The sequence below is a fragment of the Narcine bancroftii genome, unplaced genomic scaffold (assembly GCF_036971445.1).
Source record: "Narcine bancroftii isolate sNarBan1 unplaced genomic scaffold, sNarBan1.hap1 Scaffold_193, whole genome shotgun sequence".
Lineage (NCBI taxonomy): Eukaryota > Metazoa > Chordata > Chondrichthyes > Torpediniformes > Narcinidae > Narcine > Narcine bancroftii.
In genome coordinates this window covers 64,378-87,331 of record NW_027211928.1, presented here as the reverse complement: position 1 = coordinate 87,331, position 22,954 = coordinate 64,378, and the positions used below count along the sequence as shown (strand labels likewise).

The 22,954-nt window shown below is 46.4% G+C and overlaps 1 protein-coding gene across 1 annotated transcript in view; it reads right to left on the bottom strand.

The window, feature by feature from the left end:
- Positions 1 to 22,954, bottom strand: part of LOC138750613 (voltage-dependent L-type calcium channel subunit alpha-1F-like) — a 77,379-nt gene that overhangs the window by 5,774 nt on the left and 48,651 nt on the right. The window contains 6 exon segments of the mRNA XM_069912723.1: positions 16,338 to 16,462; positions 16,948 to 17,339; positions 17,500 to 17,613; positions 18,929 to 19,056; positions 20,085 to 20,186; positions 20,525 to 20,627. Of these exon segments, the coding sequence (XP_069768824.1) occupies positions 16,338 to 16,462; positions 16,948 to 17,339; positions 17,500 to 17,613; positions 18,929 to 19,056; positions 20,085 to 20,186; positions 20,525 to 20,627 (964 nt within the window).

Sequence of the window (22,954 nt, the reverse complement as noted above, 5' to 3'; positions counted from 1 at the left end):
CCATCTGTAAACCGACAGTGGGAAAAAACAAGGAATCAATTACTGGGAGGATTACCGAAGGGAGAGGAGGTACAGGCTATGGCACGGTACAAACAGATATGGAAAGAGCTGCAGAGTCAGGGGAAGGTACCGCGAGGGTTTGAAAAATTCCAGCTGGTACTGTACTTAGGAGAAGCAGAGAGGGAAGCAGCCAAGGAGGTACAGGAACATGAGGCAAAGGGACAAGGATCTATATGGAATAGAAGAAGGCTTAAACAACAGAAAGAAGGAGGGGAGTCACGTGATGGAGTAGTGGCTGGACGGTGAACTCCAGCCCTCTCCAGAAAAGTCGGAAAAAACAAAGGAAAACACAAAGGCACAGAAATAAAGTTAAAGAAAAATGAGTATAAAGGTGGAAAGAAGATGGCGACAAAAAAAGAAAAATCGAAATCAACGATAAGAAGAGAGGAAGAGAAGACAACGGAGGAAGAAGGAGAAGGCCTTACCTGTTCAAAGAGGCCCGCGGTGGAGAGAGAAACCCGCTCCCTCAGGTCGGTAGAAATTTTTTATGATATATTTTTATTCTGTAATATTATTGTTTAATATCTCTGTATTAATTCATTACTTACTATGTATTTTTTTAATATCTCTTTGAACTGTATGCGTTTATAAATTATAATAATAATAAAAAGATTGAAAAAGAAAGAAATTGGACTACAAAAATGGCTCGCTGAGCCGAGTAAAAGTGCGCGGTGCGCATGAAAAAAAACACACCGACGGGAGGGGTGAGCAGCTGGGGAGTCGATCTCCACAGCCGGCAACGACAGCTGCAGAACACCTGCAGCAAGAAGAGAACACAGAAGACAATGAAAACAAGAAAGAAGAGAAGAAAAGGGCAACAAAGAAACAACAGATGGCCAACCCAGAGGAAGAAGAAGAGGAAGAGTACAGTGAAATAGAAGAAGGGAAAGGCAAGATAAAGGGTATACTTCCTCTTATTAAAGAATACATGGAGTCATTTAAAGAATGGCAAACACAGGAATTTAATGATTTAAGAAGAAGAATAAACAACACAGAAGAGAAAATGAATAAAATAGATATGACCTTAACAGAAATGGGAAAGAAAATGGACAAGATGGAAGAGCGGGCAGTAGCAGTAGAAATGGAGGTAGAGGACTTCAAAAAGAAATTAGAGGAATCTAATAAAAAAGTTATAGAGACACAAGAACTGTTAGCTCAGAAAATAGATATAATGGAAAATTATAACAGAAGAAATAACATAAAGATAGTGGGCCTTAAGGAAGATGAAGAAGGCAAGAATATGAGAGAGTTTATAAAAGATTGGATCCCTAGGATCCTAGGATGTCCAGAACTACAGCAAGAAATGGAAATAGAAAGGGCACATAGAGCATTGGCCTTTAAACCACAACCACAACAAAAACCAAGATCTATTTTAGTAAAATTCCTAAGATATACTACAAGAGAAAAGGTACTGGAGAAGACAATGGAAAAAGTAAGAGAGGGCAACAAGCCACTGGAGTACAAAGGGCAAAAAATCTTCATTTATCCAGATATAAGTTTTGAACTCCTAAAGAAGAGAAAAGAGTTCAATACAGCAAAGGCGATTTTATGGAAGAAAGGGTATAAATTTATACTAAAGCATCCAGCGGTATTGAAAATATTTATTCCAGGACCACAAAACAGACTATTCTCGGATCCAGAAGAAGCACGAAAATTTGCAGAACAATTACAAAATAGACTGAGGGATGAAGACGTGTAATGAGAGTAAAAATGATCATGATTGATATGTATGTGGGTAAAGAGGTATAAGAGTGTATATGTATAATGTGCATACGTGAATGTATCTGTATTTAGAGGAAAATATAGATAGTATAGACAAGAATTAATAAGGGAAGGTAATGGAATAGAGGGAATAAGGAGGGAATTAAAAGAGTGACCTTTGTTACATATGAAAAGTGAAATCTTTTCTGGGGGGGGCTGGGTGGGGAGGAGTTGCGGTCACTGCAAAATCAGCTGACGCTTGCGAGTGAATTCGCAAACCCAAATGGAGAGGGGAGATGTGGTTGTCCGACAAGGGATAAAGGACAACTCAGGAGGGGAAGGGGAGATTGGGGATAAAGAAGATAGAAATAGGAGAATAAGGAAAATGTTGGATGTTGTAGGAATGTTGTCTTGTAAAGAGTTGAAAATAAGAAAACAGAAATGGAAAAGGAGGAAAGGTAATGATGGAAAATCGGAAATGGAAGATAAACAAAGTATAAAATGGCTACGTTGAACGATATGACTTTAAATATTAATGGAATACATAACCAAATTAAAAAGAAGAAACTGCTAAATTTACTGAAAAAAGAAAAAATTGATATAGCATTTGTCCAAGAAACACACTTAACTGAATTGGAGCACAAGAAATTAAAGAGAGATTGGGTAGGACATGTAACAGCAGCATCGTATAATTCAAAAGCAAGAGGAGTGGCTATATTAATTAGCAAAAATGTGCCATTTAAAATAGAAGAGGAAATAATAGATCCAGCAGGGAGATATGTAATGATAAAATGTCAGATATATTCGGAGTTTTGGAATCTACTCAATGTATATTCACCTAACGAAGAAGATCAAAAGTTTATGCAAGATATCTTTTTGAAGGTAGCTAATACGCAAGGGAACATATTAATAGGAGGGGATTTCAACCTGAATTTGGATTCAAATATGGATAAAACTGGGAAAAAAATTAACAGAAAGAACAAAGTAACCAAATTTATAATTAAATCAATGGAAGAAATGCAACTTTTGGATATATGGAGGAAACAACACCCAAAAGAAAAGGAATATTCATATTACTCGGCTAGACATAAAACATACTCAAGAATAGACCTATTTTTGTTATCAGCTAGTATGCAAGATAGAGTAAGAAAAACAGAATATAAAGCTAGAATACTATCAGACCATTCACCTTAATATTGACAGTAAAGCTAGAGAACATCCCTCCAAGAATGTATAGATGGAGATTAAACCCCATGTTACTTAAAAGGCAGGATTTTAGAGAATTTATTGAAAAACAAATTAAAATGTATTTTGAAATAAATACGGAATCAGTGGAAGATAAGTTTATACTATGGGATGCAATGAAAGCATTCATTAGAGGGCAAATAATAAGTTATGTAACCAAGATGAAGAAGGACTATAATCAGGAAACAGAGCAGTTGGAAAGGGAAATAGTAAATATAGAAAAAAAATTAGCAATGAAGGAAGATACAACTAAAAGAAGAGAATTGGCAGATAAAAAAATAAAATATGAAACACTACAAACATATAAGGTGGAGAAGAATATAATGAAGACAAAACAGAAATATTATGAACTGGGTGAAAAAATGCACAAAATCCTAGCATGGCAGCTTAAGACAGAACAATCTAAGAAAATGGTATTGGCATCAAGGAAAAAAGACAAACAAATTACATATAATCCAAAAGAAATTAAGGAAAACTTTAGAGAATTCTATGAACAATTATACTGAACTGAAAACGAAGGGAAAGAAGGGAAAATAGATGAATTTATGACTAAAATTGAACTACCAAAACTACAAATAGAGGAACAAAATAAATTAACAGAACCATTTGGAATAGTAGAAATACAAGAGATAATAAAAAAATTACCAAATAATAAGACACCAGGAGAGGATGGATTCCCAATAGAATTCTACAAAACATTTAAAGACTTATTAATTCCGCCCCTCCTGGATGTAATCAACCAGATTGATGAAACACAAAGCTTACCAGATTCATGTAAAACAGCAATAATTACAGTAATACTAAAGCAAGGGAAAGATCCACTCTCACCAGCGTCATATAGACCAATATCTTTACTAAACACAGATTATAAGATAATAGCTAAACTATTAGCAAACAGATTAGCAGAGCATGTACCGAAAATGGTAAACTTAGACCAAACTGGATTTATCAAAAAAAGACGCACAACAGACAATATTTGTAAATTTATTAACTTAATTCATGCAGTAGAAGGAAATAAAGCACCTACAGTAGCAGAGAAGGCCTTTGACAGAGTAGAATAGAATTATTTGTTCAAAGTATTGCAAAAATTCAGTTTACCGGAGAAGTATATTAATTGGATTAAAGCATTATATAAGGGACCGTTAGCGAAAGTGACAGTAAATGGACATGTATCAAAGCAATTTAACTTAAGCAGGTCAACGCGGCAGGGATGCCCACTATCACCTTTATTGTTTGCGTTAGCTATAGAACCACTAGCAGAATTGATAAGAATAGATAATAATATAAAAGGAATAAAAATAAAAGACAAGGAATATAAAATCAGTCTATTTGCTGATGATGTTATAGTGTACTTAACAGAACCAGAACTATCAATAAAAGAATTATATAAGAAATTGAAGGAATATGGAGAAGTGTCGGGTTACAAGATAAACGTAAATAAAAGTGAAGCAATGCCTATGAATAATGCGGATTTCTCAAAATTTAAGAAGGAATCTCCATTTAGATGGCAAATGCAGGCAATAAGATACCTAGGTGTACAAATAAACAAAAATCTCAGCCAACTATATAAACTCAATTATTATCCACTAATGAAAAAATTACAGGACGATTTAGAGCATTGGAAAGATTTACCACTAACACTAATAGGAAGGATAAACTGTATTAAAATGAACATTTTTCCAAGGATATTATACTTATTTCAGGCATTGCCAATACAACTGACAGAAAAATTCTTCAAGAAGTTAAAGAAAATAATAAGGAAATTTCTACGGAGAGGGGGGAAACCGAGGATAGCACTAGATAAATTAACAGAATGGTATTAACAAGGAGGCTTACAACTGCCAAACTTTAAAAATTATTATAGAGCCGCACAATTAAGATACCTATCAGATTTTTATCAAACAAGGGAAAAACCAGACTGGACGAGATTAGAATTAGATAAAATAGGGGAAAAGATACCTGAACACATATTATATAAATGGGATGAAAAATTGGTACAACATAGAAGTTCTCCAGTATTACATCATCTCCTCAATATTTGGAAGAAGATTCATGTAGAAAGAAATAAAACAAATTATCAATTACCAAAACTAATATTGACGCAAAATAAGTTACTCCCTTTTACAATAGATAACCTTTCCTTTAGAGAATGGGAAAAAAAAGGGATTAAAAGAATAGAAAATTGTTTTTCAGGAAGTAGATTCTTATCCTTTGAACAAATGAGAGTTAAGTACAATATAACTGGAGATACAGCGCTGGCATATTACCAATTGAGATCCTACTTGAAGGATAAATTAGGAAGCAGTTTGAGTTTGCCAGAGGGAAGTAACCTTGAATATGTGATTATAGATACAATGTTAATCAAAAGATTTATAACAAATATGTATATTAAACTGCAAGAAAAGGAGATTGAGGAAAAAAAAGGTAAAACTAAACAAAAATGGGAACAAGATTTAAATATAAAGATAAAAAAGGAAACATGGGAGAAATTATGTTCTGGAACGATGAGAAATACAATAAATACGAGGCTACGTATGATACAATATAACTGGATACACAGACTATACATTACACCTCAAAAGTTAAATAAATGGGACCCAACAGTATCTGATAGATGTTTTCGATGTAAAAAAGAAATGGGAACAACAATTCATGCAATCTGGACATGTGAGAAAGTAGAAAAATTTTGGGAAGATCTCAATCAGATATTAAATAAAATAACAGAAAACAATATACCAAAGAATCCAGAGATCTTTCTCCTAAGTGTTAGGTCTGCTTTGTTCATGAATGAGTGAGACAAACACCAGACTGAGTCGAAATCAGGGTTCTTTGTTCTTTATTACCGGATTGTAACACTTGCGACTAACCATGTTAGTCGGAGAATGCATTCTGCCGTTATCAGCAAAATGGTGATTTTTTATACCCTTGGATATGTGCTTAGAACATCATCATATCATTACTTGTCCAATGACTAAAACTGTTGCTATCCTTTCCCTGCTAGCTTCCTGCCTCTCAATCCATCAATGTCTCTCTTATCTTGTAAGTACAAGGATGCATTCACATCTTGTTACAGCCCTGCACATTCCCATCTCATGATGTTTTACCTTACATAAGTAACATAAAAAACAAAGAATTTGGAATTGATTTGGAGGATGCACAAAAAAGATTTGTTAAGATAGCTCTAGCCGTAGCAAAAAAATGTATTATGTCAACCTGGAAATTGGAAGATAATCTGAAAATACAACAATGGTATATAGAAATGAATAAATGTATTCCATTAGAAAAAATTACATATAGTTTAAGAAATAATATTGAAATATTCGAACAAATATGGGAGCCTTACATTAAATACAATAGCGAAAACCTACTGGGGACAATCATTACTTAAGTTGATGGAAGGAGAAGGAAAGAAAAGAATGGACTCAGTAGAATTTCTGGTGTATTTTTGTTGAGTGACAACATTGCCTGACTGGTTTAATGTAACCTAGATTGTATACCTTAAATGGATGGGAGGGGTGGGTGGGTTGGGAGGAGGGGGGGGGGGGAGAAAATGTCACTGTATATGTGTGAAAAAGAAAAAGTGTGTATCATGGCTAATGTGATTTATGGTGTGAAAAATAAAATATTTTAAAAAATTTAAAAAAAAACAACAGAAAGAAGTGAAGGAACAGAGAAGGGCAGATTTACACATTATGACATTGGCTTGCATGGCTGTGGAAGCGAACCTTCAACATGATATTAAAAAGGGATCCCATATCACTAAGGAGAATACGGGGGAGGTTAAGCCGTCAGCCCCGTTATATCCAGTTACCGGAGACATTGCCACCACCTTATCCCATTCCCCAAATGCCAGCGATGCAGATAAGTGAGGGAATAGTGAATGTCACTGAGTTAACAGGTCCAGAACTACATGAGGCGAAGGAGAGACTGAAGAGAGTTTTGCAGGAGAGAGTGGAGGAAACAAAAGAGTGGGTGCACGAAGTACAGAACGATATATGTGCAGTAAGGAAAAATAGTAGGGGCTTGGGAAATACAGATGAGAGAGAGCTGGGACAAGAGGAGAAAAGGAAGGGAAATGACCCAGCGAGTGTCAGATGGGAACAGGAGAGAGAGCAGAACGAGGATACTGATCTAGCTAGTGTGAGTGTTGAGAATGAACAGCCAGTCACAATCAGGGGAAGCATGATCACACACAGAAGACAGAGTCAGGATAACCCTCGCTCCCCTTTGGGATATGCGTTGCGGGACAGGGAGGAAGTACAGCTTCCAGAAAGGTATAGACAGATGCCGCTAATTTATGAGGGTCCGCAAATTGGGGAAAGGTATCAACCCTTCTCATTCACCGACATGAATTGTATTTTGGACAAAATGCCACCTCCGACTGAGGGAGGTGGAGCGTGGATGGGAAAGTTCTGCCAATATACGATGGGACATAAGATAGCCATAGGGGATTGGAGAGCATTATTGGGTAAACAGCTTGGGCTATGGGAGATACAGCAGGTAGAAATGATCGCAGGAATCACAAGGTGCCTCGATGCCGAGCCATTTGCCAACCATGCTACGGCAGTAGGAGGGGCAATGAGAGATAAGTTCCCCGTTCCCACCTGGTGTCATGCAGTCCCTGACCTTTTCCATAAAGGAGGATGAGGAGATCTCGACTTTTTTGAGTCAGTGTAAGGAGAGTTGGATGGATAAAGCAGGAGTACACCCAGCCACAGATCCCTTGCAGACTACACTCTTTAGGGCTGCAGTAATGAGTGGACTGCCAGCTGTAGTTAGGGAGGCATTAGAGAATAACCCTGATATTCCTGGCTGCTCGAGTGAGCAATGGGAAAAACATTTGACCCATCACATGAAACGTTACAGGGCTAAGCAAAAGGAGGACAAACAAACTACGGAGTCGGCACAAGTGCAACTCCTTAAGCTTCAATTGGAAGAGGCTAGGAAAAAGGCGAATGAGGCAAAAAAGATTTCCTCAAAGGGTGCGAACCAGATGATTCAGCAGCCACCGCAGCCACCACAAGGGAATAATATGAGTTGGCACCCGGCCCCATATTGGGCACCGGGTCCCACCTATGTGGGCAGAACGGGAGGTCCAATTGGGGGATTCCGAGTAAGAGGGAGAGGTCGGGGTGCTCCACGAATGCAGCCAGCCGTATGTTTTGTATGCGGTCAGCCAGGACACTGGAAGAGAGACTGCCCCCTAGTTCGGGGTCCTCAGGACACTGGGACACTGGGACCACCACAAAATGAGCATTGGGTCCAGCCCCAGAGATCGTCAGTGCCACCCCCGGTACATAAGGCACCCTATGCGGCTCTAGCTCCGAAGAGACAATTCCCTTTGCTGACAGAGGAGGAGCAATATTGCCCACAGTGATGGAGCCCGAGCACCCACGAGCAGGCTAGGTTGGCAGACCCTTTCCTGCAGATTAAAGTAATGGACATGGAAGTATCCTTTTTAGTGGATACGGGAGCCAGATTTTCAACACTCACTGGCGCTGAGTTTCAAGATAAAACATCATACTCTTGCGTCCAGCTGATAGGGTTCTCGGGTACACCAGAAAATCTGCCGTTTTCTACACCACTAGTCACTTCTGTGGCGGGACAGACTTTTACTCATCAATACATTTTGTCAGCCAGGTGCCCTACCAATCTCTTGGGCAGAGACCTGTTGGTCAGGTGCGGAGCATCGATCCTTTGTGGACCCAGCGGAATAGAGGTCACCTTTCCAAATGGATATTCTATGAACTGTTCAGTAACTACACTTCATTCCGGTTCTCAGATGTTGTTGGCGGCAGCTGGAGGATCCGCGTCTGAGGGACAATGGGCTGACATTTACTGGGGGCTGTTGCAACCAGAGGACCCATAGAAGGGAGGGCTGCTAAAGCTTTATAATCAATGGAAGCCGTGGATCCAGACGTTACACCCGTATACCCCTCCCTCGGACCCCCCCCATATGACCCTCTTTTACGATAGGGATGGGGATGAAATGTATCAGCATGCCTTTTATGAAGAGGTAGAGGGCATGCTATGGGAAATTAATTCGGACTACATAGTGGTAGGAAAGGAGGGAGTGGTCGCTACGGTGGCACTGACATCTGAACAGCTGGAATGGTATGAGATGGCAGATGAGGCCATTCCTCATGTCACCCTTGCAATTGGCACTACTCACCAGGCAAAAGATTTGGGACTGATGTGTCGGAACTTGATGTCCCTTAGTGACTGGTCTGACACCCAAATACCGACAGTGCAGTTCTCCTCATCTGGTCAGGCATACAGAATTTTGTCTCCAACATATGATCAAGTCCTCCTTGAGCATAGACAGATTGAACGCTTTCATGGTAGAGAGAAGATGGATCACCCCGACTCGGCCCCTATGCTAGATTCTCTCCCTGAGAACCTGTGGTCAGTGGGATTAGCAGATATGGGTTTTTGTCAGCAGGTTGATCCCATAACCTTCGAACTGTCAGATTACACCCCAATTTGGCAGATGCAGTATCCCCACAAACCTGAAGCTTAGTAAGGTTTGGCAGATACCATTGATGGCCTTATGTATTCAGGGGTGTTGGAACATTCGTGTTCTAGTTGGAATACACCCTTCTTACCTGTTCCTAAACAAGACACGGGCAAATATCGGATGGCCCATGACTTAAGGCGCATCAATGGTATTGTGAGAACACCCACAGTTCCAGTACCAAACCCATATACTGCCATGACTGCTTTAACCCCTAACCACAAGTGGTTCTCTTGCATAGATTTAGCGAATGCTTTCTTTTGCTTGCCGCTGGCAGAACCATTAAGAGATGTGTTTTCGTTCACGTATAGAGGTAGAAAGTTGCGGTATACTAGGCTTCTGCAGGGCTTTATCTTATCTCCAGGGATTTTCAATCAGGTGTTGAAAGAACAGTTGGGGGGGGCTAGCACTGCCAGGTGGGGTAGTTCTGATCCAGTATGTAGATGACATCCTATTAGCAGCACCTGATCATACTTCCTGTTTGGAGGCCACCTGTCTCCTGCTAGTGCAGCTGTTCAAGGCAGGCTTTAAAGTCTCTAGCTCAAAGCTGCAATGCTGCAGACAGGTGGTCACCTTTTTAGGGAGAATGGTCTCAGCGAAAGGCACAGGGATTTCCCCTGCACATCGAACAGCGATACTACATCATCCAAAACTAAAGACAGTTAAGGAAATGCTTTCGTTTTTGGGTTTGTCAGGTTATAGTAGGCAGTTTATCCCATTGTATGGTGAGTTGACACATCCACTGCGAACTTTGGTGAATGAGCAGGGGATGAGGAATCTGGGAGCTACACTTGATTGGACTGCACAGGCTGAGATGAGTTTTATTCTATTGAAGCAAGCGCTTACAACAGCTATAGATTTGGCGATTCCAAATTATAAACTACCTTTCTTTTTGGATGTTTCTGAAAAAGCACACACAATTGATGGTGTTCTTTTTCAGAAAAAAGGGGGTGGAAGATGTGTGCTCATGTATGTGAGTATCACACTAGACCCGACGGAAGACAGACACCCACCATGTACGAGACATGCAGCGGGAGTAGCAAAGATTTTACAAAAGGTGGCACACATAGTAATGGGACATGGCCTGACGGTATTAACAACACATAGTATTGTAGCATTTGTGAGCTCGACTGCATTTACAATGACTTCGCTAAGGCAGACGAGACTAGAAAAGATCCTGAATGCTCCAAATGTTACGTTTACCCATGAAGGCATTAACATGGCAGACAATATGGGAGAGGGAGAACCACACTGTTGTGAGAAGAGGGTAGTAAATGATATTAAAATAAGACCTGACTTACAGGCTACACCCTTAAGAGAACCAGATGAAACCTTGTTTACAGATGGGTGTTGTTACAGACACCCCATAGATGGATTGAAAGCTGCCTATGCGGTGGTACGAAAAACTACAGGAGGATTTGAAGAAATCATTACAGGGACAGTGAGGAAAGGAGTCAGCACAACTCGCAGAACTACAGGGAATGATAGCAGCATTAGAATGGGCAGAAGGGAAGGAGGTCAATATATATACAGACGGCATATGTGGTAGGGACAATACAGGTTGAACTTAGTCAATGGATTAGAAGTGGGTTTTTAACAGCAGCAATGACCCCAATTAAACACGAGAAGGACGTTAGGAAACTGGCGGAGGCCCTCCTGAAACCAAGGGCATTAGCAGTTCTTAAATGTAAAGGACATGATAGAACAGATACGATGGTGGCTCGGGGAAATCAGGAAGCGGACATGGCCGCTAAAAGGGCAGCAGGATACAGCCCTCAGTTTATTATGATACAGGCAGACAGAACAGCACATGACTTATTACCACCGTGTAGGGTAGAAGTAATAGTACAGGAACAAGCAAAGGCATCACCTCAAGAAAGGATGATATGGGAGGAAAGGGGGACAACCGAGGATCAAGGATTATGGAGATCGATAGACGGGAGGCCAGTTTTACCATCTGGACTCATGAAACCCCTCCTCGAGGAGGCGCATGGGCTAACACACTGTGGAAAGAAGCAGATGATAAGGTACTCGATACATTGGTGGCACCCCTTCCTGCCGGCGATGGTGGAGAACCATATTAGAGAGTGTGAGGTATGTATAACTTTCAATGTAAAGGCATCTGTAAAGCTACATGAAGGTCAGTTCCCGCTACCTAAGTTCCAGGGCAGGAAATCGTACTTGATTATACGGACATGATTGAGAGGGTAAGTGGCTATCGATACCTCTTAGTAGCAGTAGATGTGTTCACAGGGTGGCCGGAGGCAATCCCTGCCAAAAGAGAAGATGCAAGGACGGTATGTAAATTCCTGATCAACCAGTATATTCCGAGACACGGATTTCCTAGAAAAATTAGGTCCGATAATGGAAGTCATTTTAAAAATAACGATCTACAGGAGGTAGAAGCAATGTTGGGATTGAAACATGCCTTTGGAACGGTGTACCATCCGCAATCCCAAGGGAAAGTGGAGAGGATGAACCAAACAATAAAAGGTAAGATCGGGAAAGTACAGGCACGGACCAAACTAAATAGGGTGGATGCGTTGCCCCTGGCATTAATGTCAATAAGGAGTTTGGTAAGTTCTGTGACAGGATTTACTCCATATGAACTACAAACAGGGCACCAGTTTCCAGGACCAGGAGCCGGAATTCAGACTACGAAGAATGAGGTAAGTTCAATGGGATGCAAGCTTTATTATGATAAACTAACGGCTCTGGTGTCAGATTTTTCACAACAGGTCACAAGTCACAACAGAGAAGGGGAAACACCGATACCTTCAGTCGCGGAGTGGGTTCTGCTAAAGGTCATCAAAAGAAAGTGGTCGGAGCCCAGGTGGACAGGACCCTACAGAGTGGTGGAGAGGACGTCCCACGCGGTTCGACTACAAGGAAAAGGCGAGACGTGGTATCATTGGAGTCAGTGTGCAGCAACGGACCCACCAACACGGACACTGGAACAGATTCGAACGGAGGTGACTGAGAACCTGTGAAGCAACCACGGACTAAGAACACTTAACGTCCCTTTTTAAAGAGACTATTGGGCTACGGTGACTGTGTATCAGTGGTTGACGGCATAATCAATTTATTGGCATCAAAACAATGAAAGGAGCTGGGATGAATACTATGTGGGGACTATGGGTACTGGTATTCCGAGCCCTTGAAGGGGCTGCAGTAGAAAACCACTGTACAAAGTGTGTGCACTCGGCCTGGGGGTCGCACAACGAAAAAGAACAGTACTTTGCTGATTGGACTAACTTTCCTGAACACTGTGTGGGGACTCACACGGGACGTAAGTGTGTGCATAATGGACAAGTGTATGATGTTAAATTCAATAAGGGATCTTTACAGTTCACGCCAAATCGAGACCGCTGTCCCCAAGGAGTAACATGGTTTTGTGCCCCGGAGGGAGACCAAGATAAGGAGAAAGGGGGCTCAATTCCCATTCAGAGGATACAGTGGGAACCCATGTGGCAAAAGGGAAAACAACCATACGTATGGGACAGAGATAAGGGGGATATCTATGCCAATGCTAAACGCCAGGCTGCCACTCACAGAGTAGGTGACAATAGATGGGTAGACCTTTGCCAAACTACGGCAGAACTCTTGGGGGTTAAAAACTGTTGGGTATGTGGCGGACCCACAAGAGATGGATTATGGCCATGGAGCGGGGAGCCCCTGGAAGTGTGGGAGTTGATGAGTTTTCACGGATCGGCAGATGAGACGCGCCCCCGCCAGACATGGCATCTAGCTAATCACCCATTAGGAGAGGAATGTATCAGGAAGGAGCAAGGCAAGCATTTTTAAGGAGATTCGAGGTGCACAAGGGTTAAAATCTTGGGGAAGTTCCCTCGATGGCATCCTCAGCGACCCTGGTGGTTCCTGTCCCCACAGAAGGTAACACATTGCAGACCTATAACAGATAACTCCCGTGGGAAAGTGGTATGGAATTGCACGGGCGTTAATCCATATGAAGGGGTTCCCTCACTCAGACAATTTTGGGCTCATACCTATCCACACGGATTTGCCCCAGAGGGTTTATATTGGATTTGTGGGAATACGGCTTACACTTTTTTGGAGCCAGACTGGAGGGGAACGTGCTGTATAGGTATCATTCAACCACAATTTGTGCTGTTACCACAGAATGACTCCCATCAGTTAGCAGCGCGTGTATATCAGGGGCTCCGCCAGAAGAGGGATTTAAAGATCGGTGAGTGGGGAGAGGACTGGCCTCCAGAGCGCATTATTTCTTATTATGGACCTGCCACTTGGGCCCAGGATGGGTCCTGGGGATATCGAACCCCAATTTACATGTTAAACCGTCTGATTCGTTTACAAGCTATTTTCGAAATTATCACCAATGACACCGCCACAGCCCTTGATCTGTTGGCAGAAGAGCAACAACAGATTAGGGCCACGGTGTTTCAGAACCGCTTAGCTTTAGACTACTTGTTAGCCACGGAAGGGGGAGTGTGTGGGAAATTGAATCTCACTAATTATTGTTTAAAAATCGATGACAATGGGCAATCAGTAAAGGATATTTCATCTGGCATTCGCAAATTAGCTCATATCCCGGTTCTGACCTGGCGACCCAGGGGCAGCTCATGGCTGGGAAATTTGTTCTCTGGAGCCTGGGGATGGATACAGACTGCAGTGCTAGTTGCTGGAGTTGTGGTGTTGGCGTTGGTCCTGATCCCGTGCATCTTTCCCTGCCTCCAGTGCCTGATTCAACGAGCGTTGTCACAGAAAGACAACCCCAGACCCCAAGGCATGTATTTGTCCCAAGAGTATAGTATGCCGCTTTAGTTGCCCATTCAGAGCCAGCTCTTCAGCGCTTGACGTCCTGCTTTGCGGAAACTGCCAAAATGTTTGGCCTGGAAGTCAGCCTGAAGAAAACTGAGGTCCTCCATCAGCCAGCTCCCCACCATGACTACCAGCCCCCCCACATCTCCATCGGGCACACAAAACTCAAAACGGTCAACCAGTTTACCTATCTCGGCTGCACCATTTCATCAGATGCAAGGATCGACAATGAGATAGACAACAGACTCGCCAAGGCAAATAGCGCCTTTGGAAGACTACACAAAAGAGTCTGGAAAAACAACCAACTGAAAAACCTCACAAAGATAAGCATATACAGAGCCGTTGTCATACCCACACTCCTGTTCGGCTCCGAATCATGGGTCCTCTACCGGCATCACTTACGGCTCCTAGAACGCTTACACCAGCGTTGTCTCCGCTCCATCCTCAACATCCATTAGAGCGCTTTCATCCCTAACGTCGAAGTACTCGAGATGGCAGAGGTCGACAGCATCGAGTCCACGCTGCTGAAGATCCAGCTGCGCTGGGTGGGTCACGTCTCCAGAATGGAGGACCATCGCCTTCCCAAGATCGTGTTATATGGCGAGCTCTCCACTGGCCACCGTGACAGAGGTGCACCAAAGAAAAGGTACAAGGACTGCCTAAAGAAATCTCTTTGACCAGTGGGCTGATATCGCCTCAAACCGTGCATCTTGGCGCCTCACAATTTGGCGGGCAGCAACCTCCTTTGAAGAAGACCTCAGAGCCCACCTCACTGACAAAAGGCAAAGGAGGAAAAACCCAACACCCAACCCCAACCAACCAATCTTCCCCTGCAGCCGCTGCAACCGTGTCTGCCTGTCCCGCATCGGACTGGTCAGCCACAAACGAGCCTGCAGCTGACGTGGACTGTTACCCCCTCCATAAATCTTCGTCCGCGAAGCCAAGCCAAAGTTAATAGTGACTACAAGAGGTCAGAGATGCCATGCCGGCCCTTGCAATAACTCCTGAGGTCTCGGTCTAATAAGGTAACAGGTGGTTGGTCTCATTTTCATGAGACCAAAAGGGGGACTGTTGGAATCTAGGGGTTAAAACATTATGAAAGAAATGATTAATTAATAAGTGTATATTTACTGCATGGTTCAGGGGAAAAGAGGAATGTGATTAAGTGGCAATCACAGCATGGAACAAAGTTGGCTGAGCAAAATTGTCTGCTTCCAAAATACAGGGAGAGGAAATGCATAAAACGATTTAGGAGGAATGCACTGAAGGAGGTGGTGAGTAGCACAGGAGACACAGGCCAGACCAGAACAAAGAATGGCCTGCAAGAAACAAAGGGAATGAAAAACCAGTCTAGGAGGAAGATTAAGGCATGAGGAGGTGTTAAAGAGAAGAGCAGAAATTGGCCAGACAGGAACAGAATGGTGATTAGAAATATCTGGGGATGAATTAATTTCTGATCAAAACAACAGGATAGTCTGGCCTGGAGGATTAAGATGGGAGTGCTACACCCCAGATATCTGCAAAACAGGAAATGACTTGTGATAACACTTATGCAAAAAGATCTAGCAAAGGAAGCCAACTTTTGTTCTGTATGATAAGGTTGATCTATATAAACTGAGCCAACTGGACAATAGGGGTCAGTCTTGGGGAGTAGCTCACTGTGCAGGTGACCTATGAACTAACGACTGACCCAGAGCTCTGTAAAGTTTTATTCTTGTGCTGTGTAATAAATTGACTGTTGAACCGAATACTTTCTCCTATCACTTCATTCAAAGAACACGCTGGACTCAGACCACACATAGACTAAATTAAGAGTAAGGTAAAGCCAGAGACCAACAATGTTTGCCCTGTGAAGCTGCCGCAAAAACAGCGACTTCTTCAGGACAGTAAATCCTGATTCTTTCTCTCCCGTGAGACCGGCTGAGACTCTCCAGCATTTCTGTCTATTGATGTCTGCAGGAACAGGTAGGGAGTCCACGGAGGAAGCAAGGTCCCTGGCAGGGACCACCAAACCTACCTGCCGGGGTCGGAGGGAGCAGTCGCCTCCGGGGAGATTGTCGGCTTTCTGCCTGCGTCCTGGGTGCCTCCTGCCGGCGGCCGTTAGCTCTGGCCCCCATCTCCCGCTCTCCTGGATCAGCCGGTCTGAGGGAGTGTGTGTGGAGAGTCTCGATCAGTTGCGGGATCTTCCCCGGCATTCACCCACTCCCCTGTCTACGGAGTTCTCAACTTCCCCCCACCCAAGTCATGGGCGGGTTTAGCTTTGGTGGCGCTAGTCAATTTCAGCGGACGCCGGTCCCTGGCCTGTCAGTGACAGATCCCACTGTGGCGGCTCGGGCTAGGACGGTGAAATTGGGCTGAATGGAGAGAGGGACGAGGAGGAGGGAGAGGACGATGAGGGCATAGGGGATGGTGATGTGGGAGGGGACTGAGGAGGGAGGGAGGTGATTGTGAGGAGGGAGGGAGGTGATTGTGAGGAGGGAGGGACAGGACAGTGAGGAGGGAGGGAGGGGATTGTGAGGAGGGAGGGAGGGGACGGTGATGAGGGAGAGGATGGTGAGGATGGATGGAGGGGACGGTAAGAAGGGAGGGGGCGGAGGGATATGCTGACAACAGAATTGTGCTCTGACCTCCCTCCCGACGCCTCGCTCTCATTGTCCTCCTCCCGGCTGTAGTATCCTTGCTCGCCCGACAAGTGGTCCTCGAGGAACTCCTCTGCCGGTGGAGACGACAGTGCCTTCGGCAGGACCTCGATGCCTCCCCTGGACCCAGGAAAAGGGGGTATGGTGAATGTCAAGAGCCACTGCTCTCCAACCTTCCCCTCCACCCCGAGCCAGACGCCCATCCCCAAAGATCGAGGGGTCGGGACTGACCTGCCGGGGCTCGCTAGACCCTCCTCCCACCGGCAGCCAGGTTCCGGGAGGGCTGAGCCATCTGCGATGGATCCGGAGGCAGAATCCCTGCCGCTGGTGACTGAACGGACAGAGACGGCTGAGGTCCAGGAACACCGTCTCTCCAAGCCCTGGAGAAGGAGAGAGTGTCAGCGTCACTACCCACAGGCAGTTGGGCACTTTCCCCACACCGTCCCGACACACACTCTCCTTGGTGGGGGGGGGGGGGGTGGGACACAGAGTGAAGCTCCCTCCGCACCGTCCAGTCACACTCCCTGAGGTGGGACTGACCAGTGAGGGAATATCTTCCACACGAATCTCCTCTCCCATTTCTTCCTGCAGGAGGTCACACGATATTGCCCGTCGGATCTCTGGTCCAATGTCTTGAAGGGTCCGAAGACCTGCCTGATGATCAACAATGAAGGGGATTTAATGGGATCTTACTGTGCCTGTCCCTTCTGTCCAATGGTAGGGTATAGGAGCATCTCTGAAACACCTCTCCCCTCTCTTTCTCCCCCTGCTCTCCCCCTCTCTCCTCCCCTCCTCCCTTCCCCCTCTCTCCCTCCTCTCTCTTCCTCCCTCACTCCCTGTCCCTCCACCCCTCATCCCCTCCCCTCTCTCTGTCTCCCCCTCACTCTCCTTCCTCTCTCTCTTCCTCCCTCCTCTCTCTCCCCCTCCCTCCTCTCTCTCCCCCTCCTCGCTCTCCCTCTCACTCTCTTCCCCCTCCCCTTCACTCTCTCCCCTTTCACTCCCCATTTTCTAGGCAGGGATCCACCAATCCCTGTGCAGGCTTGGCGTGGGTATCCACGAATCCCTAGGCAGGCTGGGTGGGGGGATTCACGAATCCCTGGGCAGGCTGGGTGGGGGTATCCACCAATCCCTGGGCAGGCTGGGCGGGGGATCCACCAATCCCTGGGCAGGCTGGGCGGGGGATCCACCAATCCCTGGGCAGGCTGGGCGGGGGATCCACCAATCCCTGGGCAGGCTGGGCGGGGGATCCACCAATCCCTGGGCAGGCTGGGCGGGGGATCCACCAATCCCTGGGCAGGCTGGGCGGGGGATCCACCAATCCCTGGGCAGGCTGGGCGGGGGATCCACCAATCCCTGGGCAGGCTGGGCGGGGGATCCACCAATCCCTGGGCAGGCTGGGCGGGGGATCCACCAATCCCTGGGCAGGCTGGGCGGGGGATCCACCAATCCCTGGGCAGGCTGGGCGGGGGATCCACCAATCCCTGGGCAGACTGGGCAGGGGATCCACCAATCCCTGGGCAGACTGGGCGGGAGATCTACCAATTTCTGGGCAGGCTGGGCGCAGGGATCCACCAATCCCTGGGCAGGCTGGGCGGGGGAACTACCAATCCCTGGGCAGGCTTGGCATGGGGATCCACCAATCCCTGGGCAGGCTGGGTGCGGGAATCCACCAATCCCTGTACAGACTGGACGGGGGGGGGTATCTACCAAAACTTGTGCAGGCTGGGGAAGGGGATCCACCAATCCCTGGGCAGACTGGACGGGTGGGTATCTACCAAAACGTGCAGGCTGGGGAAGGGGATCCACCAATCCCTGGGCAGGCTGGGTGCGGGAATCCACCAATCCCTGGGCAGACTGGACGGTGGGGGGGGGGGGGATATCTACCAAAACTTGTGCAGGCTGGGGAAGGGGATCCACCAATCCCTGGGCAGGCTGTGTGGGGGCCCACCAACCCCTGGGGATACATCACCTGCAGGGTGCTGGAGTTGCAGATCTCCGGTTGGCCAAAGATGCCCTTCTCCTTCCTCTTCCTGAACTTCCGAAAGTAATCCTGGATGAGGAAGGTGGCGTAGAACTTCCCAACAGTCACTTCCTCATCTGTGGTGGGTGGTGGAAGTGGGGCGGGGTGGGGGGGGGGGGGGAGAGAGAGAGAGAGAGACAGATCAGTGGTCGAGGAGGGAGAGGGAGAGAGATAGAGAGGAGGGATGACTTCAAACAATCCAGCTCAGCCCAGGTGCTTCAGCCCACGATGTTGTGCCGATATGTGTAAACCTACCCCACAATCTCCCCCTTCAAACCCATGAACCCCCTATTTTTCCTGTAGGCCCATCATCTGCCCCTGCCGATCTGATCCATCCTCCTGCTCAGCCCCCACTCCCCGGATTTCTCCCCGTCACCCTTGATGCCCTGACTGATTGTTCCTCCATATGTTAACCCTTTCATTCCTGGTCACAATCTAGTCAATCTCTGAAGCCTCTCCAAGTCCAGCATGTCTTTCCTCAGACAAGGTGCCCAGAACCGTACAGTGCTCCATGTGAGGTCTCACCAGGACACCCCTGCTCGTCTGCTGTTCTCCGGAAATTAATGGGATTGGTGGATCCCCATGCCGCCACGGGGCAAGGAGGTGTTCGGACTCTTTTGTTAGGAATATATGGGTCGGCACAACATCGTGGGCTGAAGGGCATGAACTGGGCTGCAGTGTTGCATGTTCTGGAGAGAGAAGGAGTGTCATTGGAGAGAGAACGGTGGAGAGGGGAGAAGGAGAGAGAGAATGGGAGGGGCAGAGTGGGGAGAGAGACAGAAGGGGAAAGAGAGAAGTGGGGTAGGGATGGAGAGAGGAGCAGGGTAGAGAGAGAGAGTGGGGTAGAGAGAGAGGAGCGGGGTAGAGAGAGAGAAGTGGGTAGAGAGAGGGCAGGAGTGATGGAGTGGTAGAGGTAGAAGAGAGAGAGAGGGATAGAATGGGGTAGAGGTAGAGAGAGGGACAGACAGGGGTAGAGAGAAAGTGAGGGAGAGAAAGAGTGATGGGGAGAGAGAAGGGGCTTGTCAGACGAAGACCCCCAAATCCACTCCACCCCCACTCTGCCCAGGGATTATTGGTTCTGCAAGGTTGTCGCTGAGTAACTAACCTTCTGGGGGTGGAATGATCTCATCCAGAATCTTGGGCTTAGTCCGCTTCCAGATTTTCCGGATCACCGCTCTCAGCTCTATGTTGGCCTGTTCCAGATGACCTACCTCGTGGGGTGGGGTAGAGACAGTATGAAAACCCTCATCCCAGGTCACAGGGTAATCATACAAACACTGGCACAGGAAGGGGTGTGGGGGACCGGAGGGGGTGACAGAGACGGAGGGGTGCAGGGGACCGATGGGGGTTACAGAGACAGGGAGAGGTGTAGGGGACCAGAGGGGGTTGCAGAGACAGAGGGGTGTAGGGGATCGGAGGGGGTTACAGAGATGGGGAAGGGTGTAAGGGATCGGAGGGGGTTACAGAGACGGGGAGGAGTGTGGGGGATTAGAGGGTGTTACAGAGATGGGGGGTGGGGGGAGGGGTAACCAAATCATGGCCCACCTTCCGTTTTGATCTTCAGTGCCGTCCTCACCAGCGCGAAGAGGGTCGCGTTGAATGAGACAGTGCCATCCGCATTGAGGGGCATGTTCATAGCCACCAGCCGCTGGGGTGGAGTCACATCAGTCAGCCTCAGAGGGGATGTGCTCGGGGCTCCACTCCCACTCCACCCCCCCCCCCCACCCTGCCATCTCCGGGAAAGCATAGAATCGACCCATGACAGGCCATCAAACGTTCTCCTGCCACCACCCTTCCTGCGTTTCCCCCCACCACCCTTCCTGCGTTTCCCCCCACCGTTCTGCAAGTAAGTCAGGGAGGACACCATGCCAGGTGTCTGGGGCGGAGTTTGCACGATCTTCACCCCCCCCCCCCCCCCCGTCTCTGTCTGGGTTTGTAAGTGAGCAGCACCAGTTTGTGGGCAGAAGGGCCTGTTACCGTGGTGTCTGTCTTAATTAAAATTTTAAATTTAAATTGTGCTCTTATCGAGAGGAACTTCCGAGCTGAGAATGTGACGTTCAGGCCCGACAAGTCCATCCCACTGATCTGCATCCACCACGAACGTGCTTTAGAATATCGAACACTACAGTACAGCAAAAAAACAAGCCCTTCAGCCCTCGATGTGTCAACCCATAGAATCCTTAAAAAATGTACTAAACTCTCCCTACCCCGTAACCCTCTATTTTCCTTCCATCTATGTATCTAAGTGTGAGAGATTATGTTATATCTAATATTGTATATAGATATGTTTGAAAGGAGATAAATTGTGGGGGGGGGGGAGGGGAGGGAGTTTAGTGTCAGTCACACACCAACACAGATCTCATTTAAAATGTCAGAGCTCTGCTCAAACCAGACAGTCCAGGCACTGGGTGCCTTTGCAAAAAGTTTGAAGGATGCCTATAAGGACTTCACAAGTTAATGTTAAATGGACATGTTGTGGGGTAATGGATTATTGTTTTGGAAAGCAACAGATGAACGAACTCGGAAGATTAGGTCTGGAGCTGCAGTCTGTCTGAGGGCAGTTGGCTGTTCTAAGAGGTTCATGTGGTTTTCTCTGAGAGAGAGAGAGATAGAGAGTTCAGTTCTACAGTTCAGCAGCAGCAGCTGGGACTGGAACAGGACAAGCCGGCAAACTTGTGGAAAACCCCCATTTTGAAGATGGGTTGTGAGTTCTTAGTTCAGCCTGGTCAAAGCCCTTGTGGTCCATACAAGAGATTTCACTTGAAATAAGAGAAACAAAAAGGAACTCTGTGATGACCTGAAAGAAAGAGGTCATCATCTGGAAAACCTTGATGGGGCAAGTTTCTTCGGCAAGACACTGAAGTGGTTGATCAGAAGGAATCAGTTTGTGTCCAACGAGCCACAAGTCTCTCTCTGAAAACCGATAAGAACCTTCCTGAGTGGTAACCATTTACCTTTCAATCACCAAAGCCTGGTGAACTTCATAAATGTTAAATTCTGTGCACAGTATAAGAATTGCCTGATACTGGTGAACTTGGAAGAATGAGAAGTGAGATTGGACTGTGAATCAAAGAATTTTTCTGAACATTACATACACGTGCACTTAGAATTAGAAGGGGGTTAAGTTAATAGTAATAAGTTAAAGTTTGAACTCCTCAGACTTGACATCGACATAGCCGCTCTCAGTGAAGTCCGCCTGGCAGATGTAGGCAGCCTCCAAGAACGCGGCGCGGGCTACACACTCTACTGGTCTGGCAAGCCTTCGGATGAACGACGCCTATCTGGTGTAGGCTTCATGGTCAAGAGCTTCATTGCCTCCAAACTCGAAAACCTTCCGACAGGCCTCTCGGACCGAATCATGTCCATGCGACTCCCACTTCAAAACAAGCGTCACATCACCCTCATCAGTGTCTATGCTCCAACCCTCCAGGCGGAACCAGCAGAAAAGAACAAGTTCTACACCGACCTGCGCAACCTCATCCAACGTACCCCTACAGCCGACAAGGTTGTCATCCTGGGCGACTTCAACGCTCGTGTCGGCAAAGACTCAGAAACCTGGCCAGGAATCCTGGGCAAGCATGGCGTCGGCAAGTGCAACGACAATGGGCGCCTCCTGTTGGAGCTCTGCGCAGAACAGCGGCTTGTCATTACAAACACCCTTTTTCAGCCGAGGGACAGCCTTAAGACCACCTGGATGCATCCCCGATCCAAACACTGGCACCTCCTGGACTACATCCTGGTGCGAGAAAGTGACAAACAAGATGTGCTCCACACCAGGGTCATGCCCAGCGCGGAATGCCACACTGACCACCGGCTGGTTCGCTGCAAGCTCAACCTTCACTTCAAGCCAAAGCCCAGGAACAATAAAGCCCCCAGAAAGAGGTTCAATGTTGGAAAACTGCAGTCAGACGAAGCGAGAGGAAACTTCCAGGCAAACCTCAAAGCAAAGCTCGACGTTGCAACCCGCCTCACGGA